This window comes from Betta splendens, chromosome 6 (assembly GCF_900634795.4).
Source record: "Betta splendens chromosome 6, fBetSpl5.4, whole genome shotgun sequence".
Classification (NCBI taxonomy): Eukaryota; Metazoa; Chordata; class Actinopteri; order Anabantiformes; family Osphronemidae; genus Betta; species Betta splendens.
In genome coordinates this window covers 12,967,514-12,980,830 of record NC_040886.2, presented here as the reverse complement: position 1 = coordinate 12,980,830, position 13,317 = coordinate 12,967,514, and the positions used below count along the sequence as shown (strand labels likewise).

Genomic DNA, 13,317 nt, shown 5'->3' with positions numbered 1-13,317 from the left:
TAACAAATATTTATCAAGTTTATTTTGAAACCTTTTTTCAGGTTACACTACTTCCCAATTTATTTACAGCTTCTTTGAATGTTTTGCATAAATGCTCATTTAATTATCAACAGAGCAGATTTTCTTGCATATATGTCTTTGTCAGTGTAGCTTATGAAGCTGCAAAAAACACATGACAACACATCTCTCCCACTGACATTGAGTTCGTGCAGGATTGTTGTGAACTTCTCTACAGCTCAAACTTGCTTTGTTATTATAAACAGCAAGTGCCTATGTTAAAACCAACTAAGATGAGTTTTTTGATTTTCTTCCCCTGCAAACAGTGAAAATTATTGGCTAGATATCTGGAAATGTGTCACATATTCTGGCACAAGTTTAGATACACAATAGCTAAAATCGTCTTATTTACCAGGTCATAGTAGTAAATAGCTGCAATATTGACAAGGGGCATAAACATCAACATACTGCATATGTATATTCATGCGTGCTGTCCATGCACAAGTTCAATGACAGACTCATCCAAACTGTACAACATTTTACATGTTACACTACATTTCATACACAAAACTCTGTTTAAGGACAAATTTTTAATGAGACATTTAAAACAGAAGGATTGTAATTAGACAAGAAACCACTTGAATACATACACATTGCATGATACAAAATAAATATACAATTCAAATTTATACAACATTCTGTCGTGTTTTACTGTGGGTGATAATTAACAAAGGGCTGATTAAAGAAGGTGCTGCAGCCGTGGAGCTACGAGGAGGGAGTGTCTTTGCTGCCTGATTCGATCCTCTCTTGCCTCCGCTTCATGATCTCCTGCAACTCAGAGTCTCCACTTGTCTTCTGTAAAATAAGAACACAAAGAGAGTTAAAAAATGTTGCTACTGCAAAATTCCTAGGTCTAGATTCTAGTCTAGGATTTATTAAAATTCATCACCATGAGTTTAGTTGTGTAATGATTGAACTGCCTTCGCTTGTTATGACAGGACCTGTATTTTTGTAATTATACTGCGTGCATTCTGTACCCACTTGTATTAACATGCCCCAATAAACTGATCCATGTTGGTATTATTCAAATCTATTCAACAGTTTTGCAAACAAGTGTATTCCTTTGTGCGTTTTGACCTTCTTTGTCTGGCTGTGAATAAAACAGCTGTGTCAGCAGTTTGTGTGTTTGTATTCACAGGTGTGTGACTAACCTCCAGCTGTGTTTTCTGCACAGTGACCTGACAGTAGACGCGGCCGCCTTCCTCTCCACACACGGCCTTCAGTTCCTCTTTGTTGAGTGAAAACAGCTGGGCTCCGGTCAGAATCCCCAAACAATCAACCGTACTGCCAAAATCACAGACAGAGTTTGGTGCATGTTATTTATGCACATATGTACAATGTTGGTGTTCACACACTGGATCTGTTTAAATATATATTTTATCGATTTGAGTTTTATTTTGAAAAATCATCCGACTCGTCCGTCGCTGCCTCTGGACACCTGTCAAAGGCGCGACTCGGTCACGTGACACGACACTTTGAAAAGTTGAGAGCACAAGCTAGCAAAAGTGAGTAAAACAGCTACTTAATGAGAAACTTCTAACTGGTGGGAGGGACGAAGAGACAACGACTCAAAGAAAACCCAGCATTTAAACAAATTAAAAAACAAGAAAACATCACAAGTCCTACTTATAAGCTACTTACTTGTCGCAACAGTTGATTGTCACGCACCCAGCCCGCTAGCATTTTAGCATTTTAGCCTTTTAGCCGGTGAAGCCTCCAGCTGACACGCACTACTTTGCATCCATTACCTACAGTACATCCAGTCTGTGTGAAGCGGGCTTTTCTGCAGTGACAGCGGCCAAACATGGCGGAGGAGACTGGACATTCAGCGCAGTGGTAAGCTGAATTTCTCTGCTCTCTTTACTAAGGTTTTTTTTGTTTCTATGCCGGTGTGTGAGATTCTTCACTGCTTACTGAACTTACCGCAGCGACTTTGAGTCAGACATTGAACCCCTGGTTTGGCCCAGTGTCTGAGGCTACACGTCAATGATGTGTCAACAAAGCTGTTCAAACTAAAATGACCAAGTTGTATGTAGCTACTGTAGTGCAGCAGTGCAGTAATAGACTTTACAGCTACAGCTGCACGTCATATTTTATTATAGAGACCGAAATAATTATTGCCAAAAGTCTGCCTCACTAGCCAGAAATAAATCAGTAGGTTTGATGCAAACATTTAAATTTATCTACCAGATTATTATGTCAGCTGTGTATAAACTATATGTCTACAGCATGTATTTTGATCCTAGTATATTATTATCTGGTGATTAATTAGAGAAGCATATGATGCAGTACATGTTTGAACTTTCAGTCAGAACCTTGGCTGTAATGAAGGGTTCTGCTGCCCCCTAGAGGCAAATCTTTGCGCTGTTCTCAACTGTCCATCAATCGTAAGGTAAAGGAATAACTTGCGACCTGTTAAACAGCAAGGGTTGTTTAAGAGGTGTGTTGAGTCTGAGGCGTGGGGCAGTATTTTTTATTTATTTATGCATGAGTGTGGATGACTTACGATTTTGAAAAGCCTTTTGCGTTGAGCCATGCAGTCACCTGCTCTGGGTTTGAATCGTGGGTGAGTGGTACTTGGGTACCAGACGGCCGCTCCACTCTGAACTTTCTTGCTGGTGGTTTGTTAGCGGTGATCATCATCAATAACTCAGTGGTGACTTCATCCATTACTGTGGCACAAAGACAGCACAGCATCAAGAATCGCAACAAGAAAGGAAGCAGCAACTCGGCATTCTTTGTTTCTGTGGCTGCATTGACTCGCCTTTGTCTTTGGGTCTGCCATGGTTGAAACTGTCTCCATGGCTTAGAGAACCAGGAGGGGACGTCCTATAGCCTTGCTGGATACACACAGACAACAAACAATTCATGAGAAAGCAACCGCAGCTATGCGGAGAAGACGGTCAAACAGGTTTGTCTTTACTCTCATTCGCCGTTCTGCCGTGGGGCCAAAGGCAAAATATGTGTGTGAAACCGTTTTGCACTGGGAAGCAGTGCTGTAGTGTAGCTGCTGCATGGTGTTGGTATATAAGCATGTGTTGACTGATGATGACTGAGGGTGGGAACTTACTGCTGCAGCAGATGTGTTGTTTCACAAAACTGCAGCAATCGAGGACCACAGTCCGTACGATACAAACGTTTCATTTTGACAATTGGAAAATATCTTCATCATGAACCCCAGAGACTCAAATGTGCTGAGTATCCCGTTATCTATTGAGTAATCTTCTATCATACTTTTAACTCTTACTTGCAAAGCAAATTTATCCACAGGCTGTAATAAAGAAACCTTGACCTGCCTTATTACCTTATACTTTGGTTAGTGATTGTGAGTGAGTGACTGCCGAGTCTTTCCACGAAAAAAATCTTGACAACACATCTGAGCTTGTAAAGTTAATATATTGTATGTCCCCTATAGGACAGAGATGCATGTAGATAAACTGCTGATGATTCACAGGCCACACATAAAACATGTGACTTGGGCACACTGCAGATATAGCGTACATGTACAGCACATCACCTGATTGTACGTCGCATCCGGTTCCTCTATCTTCACAACGTCAAGTATGTTAAAGGGGACGTAGCCAGCCTGACCACTGCGATTCCTCAGTTTCCACCACTGTTTGTCATCCTCTAAAACCTGCAGGGGACACGTTTCGAATTTTACTTCATAAAAGTGAAAAAACAGACAGTGCAGCTCAGTATCTTGACCATTACTTAATTGATGGCACCATTCAGTCATCCTTGTTTATAGCTTACCAATTATTTATCACATCACATACAAAAGAGGGACTTAGGCTACAATCCATATTTGGGCAAATGCAAAAGTAGTTTAAATAAAAATAATAGTAATAATCTTGCTTTTACCTCGAGGATTTCGTCTTGCAGCACTGACAGCTCGTTGGCATTTCGCGCTACAAAGTGGTAGCGAATTTTGGCATATTTCCGGATCTGGGACATCCCATTATAGGATCTGTCAACAGACAGTTTTTGTTGTTGTTGTTCGAGTAAAGATAAAGCAAAGTGTGTGAGGGGACTTCAGGCCTTACCCATTTGGTGAGTTTGGGGAATGACCTCCATAAAACTGGAAAAAAACAGACAGACAGATCGTTGCAGTGTGAGGGGGAAGGACCAGGAATGATCCGTACATCTAGACAGCAGCTATCCTTACATCCTGTGTCGGGTGTTTCTTGTAATCAGGGCTGGTGGGAGACCCTGGCGGTCCTGTTGGCCCCTCCGTTTCCCAAGGGGCTGTCCTGAACAGCTCAGCGGGCGGTTCCCAGCCATTCCGAAACTTTGGGTAATAAGGTGGAGCGCACCTTTCCCTGGGCCATTCGGCTCTGTGGTAGGATGGATGCTTAGAAATGCTCAAAATCTCCTGACACAGCTCTTGAAAAGCTCTTGACACATTTATATAGACAGAGCCAGCAATGACACCACATACCTGGGTTTGGTCCATCCATCCCCAAGCAGCTCAAAGATGGTCATCTCTTTAGGGGTGAGGTGTCCATGCAGAAACTCAACAGCGTCTTTAGAGAGGTGAGGAGAGATGACTGAACGTGGCAGTTCAGGACTTCCACAGCTCTGCAACACCTGTGGACACCAGACAGAACGTGGTATTGCTGATTTTATGTTGAGAACAACTGAATCAGTCAAATGAAGAACCATGGAGCCACTGACCACACAGCCGTAAATGTAATACACGTGTTAACACAACAGTCCATGGCCTTGGAGCCACATTTATTTATTACAGCCCTGGCTTTATCTCAGCCTTATCAATGAAATACAACATGTCCAGAAGTCACTGCATTATATCAATTAAGATCTTACTTATGCTCTGTGTTCTTTATCCAGCAGTATCGAAGGTGTGTGCGTGGCAAAGCGGCATTATGCAACTGTGTGAGTGCTGAAAGCCACGTTGCTCCAGTCTGGTGAGAGTTTAGCAGAGCTGCAGTGGGTGTGGTGCAAGAGAATTGCCCGATGGTGACAGTGCAAATGCTAAGTAGGTTCAATAGATTCTCGTCTTGTGGGTTCAAACAACAATGGGTGTTCAGTAACGCAGTGGACTTTTTAGGGTGAGGTGGAAAAATGGTCTACAGAAGGATAGCGTGTCCTGTAGGCTAATCTTTATCCAGATAAACCTGTTTTACAACACAGACCAAACAGATTTGAGCTCTTACCAGTTCCAGGGGGCCAAAAAGGAAATGAACCAGCTCAGCCGCACTTGGATTCTGTATGTGTTTCTTCAGTTTGGCCTGCAGGGGGCGCATTCACATATCCACACCATTAGAAGAGCAGAGACCTAGCTGATGACCATAGTGATTAAGGAGCGTTGATATCTCACCAAGAGGTTGAGTGCCAGCTTGAGTTTCTGCAGGCTATCGATGACCTCTGCTTCGGTGGGGGGCTTGGCTCGAAGGGTCAGCATGCCCTCTGTGAACAACCAGAGCAACAATGAGCTGGTGCAGACGGTAGAGTTACCAGTCTGACTAACACAAACGCCACAGGTAGGACACAGGTTTCACTTTCTGGCCAGGGTTCAGAGTCAAAAACTTTCCTTTTTCATCCCTAGCAGGGTCACAGCCTCCTTCTGCGGTGAAATGAAGGTGATCTCCACAGTAATGATTAGTTAATAAACAGCTTTACACATGAAATGTTCACACTGGTCAGAAAGTAAAAGCTGAAGAAGCAGTGTGCTGCATCAGCGTTTCTCAGCCTGTGACCCAGAATGTCCCAGTGTTCCCATGACCCCCAAAACAGCTGATTTAAATTCTTTGTTAAACCTGCTGATTTTTAAAATTACTGTGAATAAAGGTTTCATTTCTTAAATCACAGCTATTTTATATAACTGGTGGCACACATGGGATTCTGTCCCATAGTTGAGAAACTGATTCTCTGGGTAGAGAATACACAGTTTTAGTACATGTATCAGTGTATTCAGTGCAACACACATTTCTCCTAAGTTTGGGTATAATGGAAAAGTAGCAATTAACACACGTGTTGCTCATGTACACTGAAATCAGTTTACATGTCAGACTCAAGAGATAGGGAAAAAGATGTCTCTATGTAAAGTATGAACACAGCATCACAACGCTGCCAGTGTTGGGTGGTAAAATATGACCCAGCAACAGTAATATTATAGCTTTGTGCAACACAAAATTAATAAAAGGTCACAGTTCACTGTCCATAAATAAGACATTTTCTTATATTGCCAACATGAATTTGATTTACAGTATTATAATTTACCAGACGTTAACTTGACTCTTAATTAGTCAAGTTAACCAAAGCTGTTATTTCAGAGTAATTGGACAGATGAATAAATACAAGCAATAATATTACATCATTAATAACAGTAATGAGTATCGCATTACTCAGCAGAACCCCAAACTGGCTTCTACTACTACACATACATCACTGGATGAGAGTCCCGGGCCACAGGACACAAAGAGACACAAATATAGCGACGTGAGCAATATGAACATATTGTCACTGCATTCATGCCACCACGTCAGAAGAAAGGGAGACAGACCTGCTGGTCCTTTCTTCTTATTCTTCTTACTCTTGTTGCGCTGGTTGAGCTGGGAAAAGGCCTCCGCTGCCTTTTGCAGCCGCGCCACAAAGATCTCGATGTCGTCCAAGGCACAGTTGAGAATTTGCTGTTTTTAACACAAACAATGCGGGCTTGTGAGACGGCCGGAGGATGTGTGTTGCGAAAGGACACGCGTGTGTCCAACACTCACCACGTCCTTCTCAATGCGCTGGGCCAGCTTCTCATGCGACTCCGTGTCACTTTGTGCAGAGAGTCGTTTTTCTACATCCAAACACATAGCATGTAACCATGGAGAAGACGCAAGGTAATAATCTGAACACATACATGACGCATGCAGGCACCTTGGGTGTTTGTGGCAGCTACTCGTCCCTTCGGAGTGGGCGAGGGGCCCTTCGGGGGCGAGGGAGGGAGAATGGTTTCCCTGTGACGCGTCATTTTCTCCTGGTTCACCCTGAGGGATGAGGAGGAGGAGGCATTCAGACCTTCATCGCGTTAGCTAACCAGTCCTTACTTCGCTCACGTGTGTTCATGTGCAGCAGCTTTGTACTCACTTCAGCGTCTGAAGCCTCATCTTCTTTCCGTGCTTGTTGTCTCCAATGGCACTGTCTATGTCCGCATGAACCATCTCAGCCTGGGGAGACAGACAGACACTGACATGCTGAGCAACGGTGTCCTCAGGCTTGTGTTGCTTCAAGTTGTCTTTGTGGAATGAGGTGGAAATATATCAGATGTGTTTGTAGTCTTGGAGCACAACAGCGATTTAATGCTACATGAAGCATTTAATTAAACAAGACAAAGTCTGAAATAGTTTCAGTGAAGGCAAAGATGAACCTGATGTAATAAATCAAGAACAATTGCCTCCAAAGTTATTCTTTCAACCTAAAAGTAGTCATTTTAAAAGATAAAGTGGCTCTTTTTACTGTAATCTGTAGTTGTATACAGTTTCAGTGATCCACCCTTATGTCCACATGTAGAGCAAATAGAGCTGCAAAAATGAAAAGGGACGGGCAGACAATGCAGCCACTTCTAGCAGCGAAATGTGATCCAGTTCTCCAGCAACAGAAACCGATTTATGAATGACATAAAACATACAGACAACACAAGGACACAGACTGCCAGGTGTGTACCAGACCCACCTCAACCTCATCGCAGTGGAAGAAGTGAATGTCCGGCTTGTGCTGTTCTTTGTCCTGACACACGAGCAGCAGCACGGACGGGTAACGCGTCTGATTCAGCACTGTCTGACACATCTGGATGGTGGGGAGAGGAAAGTTCTCCAGCTCTTCCTACAGGAGAAGAACAGAACATCAGTCATCAGAAGTGCAAACACGTAGCACATGTTAACATATTATGATGATGAAGCGGCGATGCGTGGACCAGTTACCTGTGTGTCACAGTCCAGGAGCCTGACTGCCTTGTCGGTGACCTGCAGGAGCATCTCTTGTGTCCATATTTTGTCCTTTGAATCCAGAAGGACTAGTTTCTTGATGGCATCATCCACAGTGACAATGGATTCTGTCTTGTCCATAATGAAGGTGGAGAGATGCTACAGAGGAAATTGTCTCCGTTAGGGAAGGAAAGAAGTTTGTGTTTGGACTGGCCCGAGGCCAGAAAATAATTATTCACTTTAAAAGGTGGGTGATGTTATTTAACTATATTTAACTTCTGGGTTATTGATCATGGTACAGACAGTCTGATGAAATCAATACCAAGGGCTGTTTTAGCTCTACAGTATTGATTTGCATAACTAGTATTCCCACATATCACCTCCTTCAAATCCTATCTTTACTGGCGGTTATCATCATTCCTGTATCTACATGTCAGAAAGGACAAACTACACCAGCCAAGTTAGAAGTACTGTACAGTTTACTGTATTGTACTCTACTGTACACGTCATCATTGAACATAAAACAAATTTACTTCATGCCAAATGTGCCGGCCTACTTTAAACTGAGCCACCCAGTTGTTTTTGTGTCTATTTCAACCTCCATCTGTATTATTGTAAACATAATGACAAAGACCAGCAGAGCAGACTTGATAATGGCCTGCTAAGCCTACGTATTTAATAACAGCACGACTGTGAATGCCTGGTCCTGTTTGATCGAGATGAGCACACAAGATGTACTGTAACCTGAACATCAGTGATTCCCAGCATAAGCTTCCCGCTGCTACGATTAGATGCTTGATTACTTTATTATGACACAGTTCCCGCAGATGGCACGTAATGAAGATATTTATCTCTGGGCAAAACGTAACTGGGACAAAGCAAGGGTTGTAGCAGTTATGAATTTTAAACCTGCTGGTTATAAAGACCACATTTTAATGGTGCCACTTTATTTTGGTCCCAGCATTTAAAAAAGATTGTATATAGTCCTCTAATTAATATAGTCCTCTATATAGTCCTCTTTAATAATTTAATTAATTACTAGAATATGTTGTATAGGATACAACAAAAAATAAACGTTTTACTTGTTGAAAACACATTAAGCTTTATCGTACTAAATTATTACATTAGTAATAAATAATAAATTAGATTAAAATAACATTTTACTTATATACCACCTATTTAAAAACATTTAAATTCACCTGTCTATAAACTGTCACTACCTCAAAACACAATTTTAATTCAGTGAAGAAACAAAAATGGAGAATCCCTCACCTCAACGTGATACTGTGACGTCTCGTGCATGATGAAGTTGGAGTTGGAGTACTTTTTCCTCTGTTCTGTTGACGAAAACAAAACCCAACATGAGAAACTGCAAAACCAAAGTTTACACCTATGTGTTTTAGTATTTGTGTTCCCACATAAGCAGCGACAGTGCCACTAACCTAAAGACAACATGGTGAACATTTCCGCAGAGTGAACAACGGGGTTGAGACACGAACATAAAACACAGGCAGTGCAATAAGGAAGTGACAAGGCCATTTAATAAGTGTCCTTTATTATGGGGCAAGTGTCAACCTCTCAGTCAGGTCATGAACATGTATGCAAACGTTTGACAAGCTGCAGCAAACAGACATTATTAAAATCACTTCAGCCGTTTGTCATTAGTACATGAACTCTAAGCTTTTTATTTCATATACGATGTTGGCAACAGTATCAGTTATGGTTACTGCAGAGACCAAATAGTTTATTTTTATTTGTAACAGACTGATCTGTAGTTGACAATGAGCTACTGTACCACAAGAAACAAACATCTAAAACTTTTTCCTCTAAAACATATATTCATATTTTCTATTTCATAATAATGGTACATTCAGGGTCACGGGAGCTTGGAAACAAACCTGTCAAGTTAAGTATTAACTTATATCAAGGAGTCTGCGTCACTTGATTTGTTCTTTCTCAATTCGGTCCGGGTGATTGAGGCATAGATTTACTTGAGGTTCAGCTACAGTATCAACGACTCCCCTACATCACATGTCCAGTGTCTTTTTTTTTTTTTTTTTTTTTATCTGTGAAACAGTTTTTCTTTGTGTCTTTCTTAAATGCCTCCAATGTTTTCGTACTGACAGTGATTTCAGTTGATCCTTTATCTACATCACGTTATCCACAGTCGTGCCAATGACTGTAAGGCTTAAGTGCGACTGATACGAGCTAAATGTTAACATTTGCATGCTCTCATGCTCACAATGGCAGTATTAATAGATGTTTAGCATAACAGTGTCCACTAAAAACATTTCCAGAAAATACTAACATAGTTCAAATACCCATAATTACTGTAGTATTTGATTACACATAACAAATAGTTGAATGTGGCAACTAAACTTTATTTTTAGTTCTTTTTAGGACTTTCGATTTAGTATTTATTCTAACACACCTGCTGTTGCCTGAGACTTGTTTTACTTTAGATAGTGCCAAATTAGTGGGAAGGTGAACTCACAAACACATGGACAGGTGAATAGTCTGCAGGTGTAGTTAATTATAATCAAATGACAGCCTGTTCCTATCAACGCCGCTGACAGGTCTCGTATCAGGTCTCTTTATGTCCCACACCCAATACAGTCAACAACTTGATGCCACTCATACTATGGCTTTACATGTACACTGAAACACACTTTGCTTCATGCTGATGACCTGCTGTTTGAACAACGCTTAACAAAGCTCCACAGTACATAATAGTGATGTACTGTATCCATGCCTCATAGTGATTGATTTATATTGTGCACCACTAAAAGACACTCAAACAACAATCACGTGTCTGTGCCCATTAAGCTGCCATCACTGACCAAACCATGCAAATGTTTGTCTTTCCTGCCCCTGCCATTTCCTCTCGGCTGATGGCTTCCTGCTTGGCTCCCCACATGTGAGACAAGTGTCAGGTGTCGTTCTGAAAGTCGAGCTTGCCCCATGGTTTTTTAATGGCTGACATTTATGCCAATCAATTTACAGCGGCGCAATGGCTTGCAATAAGAGCCACTTAGCGGGCAGATGGGCAGATCTCTCCAGAGTCAATGACCAGTGATAAACATGGCCGCCTGGCAGGTTCTCAGACCAATACACGACTTGGATCAACCAACCGGTCTGCCCCCAAATAACTGTTCCTTTTGTTGCTTTAACTGCAGGGCACCCTTTATACGGAAATGTCCTGTTGTGTCCACAAATCTCTGACCATATGTCACCAGAAAGTATCACCAAAACACATCTCTCAACCTGAGTCACCCTTGTTCTTCTCCAAGTAATGTACAAACAACTTAATAGAGACTTATACCATTTGTATAAAATAAACCACATGAGGCTAAAGAGATGTTAGACATATCTGCATTTTAAAATTTTAAAATTAAGTTAAAAAAAGTCCAACAAGAGCGAAACTTCAACACCAAAGATGGATACAAGAAATTAGGCAGGATTTTGCACATTTAACTGAACAATCACAGAACCTAAAGAAAAACAGTAGCAGGAAAATATTATACCAAAGATTATTCAAAGCGCATACGACCACTTGTTGATTGAATCTCCATTCACAGTACCTGTCAGAGACATGCTTCTCCAGCCCAAACTGTCTGTGAGACTAAATAAAGTAGTTGATGCTGTGAAGTCCTGGGATGATGTGTCTGTGCTACTGTATCTCTCCGCTCTACCCTAAAGCTGCTGATAATAGATCAGTTGGGTGGGCCTGCACATATTTTGCATAATTTCTTTGCTGATGATATATGTGAATATGTGAATGACGGAAAGCTTTTGCATACAGGAGACTGAGCTGCTATTGTTCCTCTAACCTATGTTTATATAGCAAGAATCAAAACCTGTATCTATCCAAATGCCTGCTGCTGTTACGGGTGGTTCACAGTATTCTAAATCCTGCATCTCTGGTTTGGGAGTGCAGCCGTACTGTGGCGACCATCTGCCACACAAGATGAGACAAGCACATTCTCATCACACGTACAGTACAGTGGGATACTTCTCACTGATCACAAGAGTGGCGGCGCCCTGTGGATATTTGGATAGACAGCAGATGGTTCAGGAACAACTTGCATCCCTCCTTTACCGTCATCTGTCATTTGAGGTGATGCTAATTTTGGTAGAGTGCAGCCGTGCGTGAAAGCAGGCTGTCCAGTCATACCTCGGTGTAGGTTTCTCTCTGAGCCAATGATATGCTGTACAATGTCTTTCTGTGTTACGGGGTGGAAGGAGGCGCCGTCAGGGACCAGTGAGCTAATGTCTGAGGCAGTGCTGGGAGGACCAGAGGTGAGTGAGTGGCAAACGCTGCCTCCTTCTTTCCACTTTTCAATGTGTCTTTTATTCACCTGCAAGACCTGGGCATTCCCGCCCTGTTCCAACCACACATTAAAAACAGACACACCCTGCGCTCCCTGCTAATGTAATGTAGTACATTTCAGTCATTTAAACACACCCTAAAACAAATATGCGCTCTCAAAATAAAATATCTCTCCATTCCACAATGGTAACGCCATAGCCAACACAGCTCAGCCTTGCAGACGACTGGAAATGGTGCCCAATGGAAGGTCTGGTCCAAGCCTGGCAAAAAGCTGTTTCCTGTAGGAACCAATGCCTCCCTCCGATGTTCCAGTGTCTGACTGAGGCCTACGGGGCCCTCTCAGCAGGACCTTGACCGCTCTTATCACTGTGTGTTTTCAGGTGGCGACTCTCATATCCTACTGAGGCCATGGAGCTGCAGTGACACGGTGCCGAGCGAGGGGGCTGTGTCTCTTTACAAAGACTTTCACAAAGCCATTTGAGAATAGCTGTGATTTGCCCAGTTACAGCTTCAACCCTTCACAATCTGTCTATTAACAAAGTGAAATAAGGTAAGTAAGGTAATAAGTCCCAAATTATTTAAGCCTTAAACAGTCTGTGATGACTCATGATGCAGTTAGTAGGCACAGAAGTGTAATGCGAAGGAATATAACAGCAAGCAACAAACAAATCAACTGCAGTCACTCACCGTAGAGGGCCTTGGCGCTCATCTTGCTGTCCGATCTGGACACTCCGCTGCAATGACAAGAGGAGTGGACAGGATTACGGCGTGCACCCTTCATTCTTTCACCTGCACCTTCGAATATCCCTGTCACACACTCTCTGAAGGCCCCACACTGTCACTCCTCATGGACAAGCTCAGAAAATACCAGATATTACAGAGAGCCGACTGGTCAACACAGTGTGAGATTAGCCTGAGATTCTGAGCATATGGACCAGCAAGGGAGAGAGAGAGTAGAAAAGGGAGAGAGGGGGGGAGGACAGGAGGCTGGAGCCA

General features: G+C 42.4%; 1 protein-coding gene across 3 annotated transcripts in view; it reads right to left on the bottom strand.

Annotated features, from left to right (window-relative positions):
- Positions 1-5: 5 nt before the first annotated feature.
- Positions 6-13,317, bottom strand: part of eps8l2 (EPS8 like 2) — a 16,655-nt gene continuing 3,343 nt past the window's right edge. The window contains exons 3-21 of one of the 3 annotated variants that reach the window (XM_029152557.3): positions 13,009-13,055; positions 9,264-9,328; positions 7,989-8,150; positions 7,741-7,890; positions 7,156-7,235; positions 6,946-7,055; positions 6,795-6,865; positions 6,584-6,710; positions 5,399-5,487; positions 5,235-5,309; positions 4,499-4,647; positions 4,226-4,394; positions 4,104-4,138; positions 3,922-4,027; positions 3,575-3,694; positions 2,822-2,897; positions 2,564-2,729; positions 1,209-1,341; positions 6-852 (exon numbers count right to left, since the gene is read on the bottom strand). In XM_029152557.3, the coding sequence (XP_029008390.1) occupies positions 763-852; positions 1,209-1,341; positions 2,564-2,729; positions 2,822-2,897; positions 3,575-3,694; positions 3,922-4,027; positions 4,104-4,138; positions 4,226-4,394; positions 4,499-4,647; positions 5,235-5,309; positions 5,399-5,487; positions 6,584-6,710; positions 6,795-6,865; positions 6,946-7,055; positions 7,156-7,235; positions 7,741-7,890; positions 7,989-8,150; positions 9,264-9,328; positions 13,009-13,055 (2,020 nt within the window). In that variant the 3' untranslated portion in view covers positions 6-762. Of the gene's footprint in view, positions 853-1,208; positions 1,342-2,563; positions 2,730-2,821; positions 2,898-3,574; positions 3,695-3,921; positions 4,028-4,103; positions 4,139-4,225; positions 4,395-4,498; positions 4,648-5,234; positions 5,310-5,398; positions 5,488-6,583; positions 6,711-6,794; positions 6,866-6,945; positions 7,056-7,155; positions 7,236-7,740; positions 7,891-7,988; positions 8,151-9,263; positions 9,329-13,008; positions 13,242-13,317 lie in introns of those variants that run through there. The other 2 variants (XM_029152558.3, XM_029152556.3) reach the window with 2 other exon arrangements.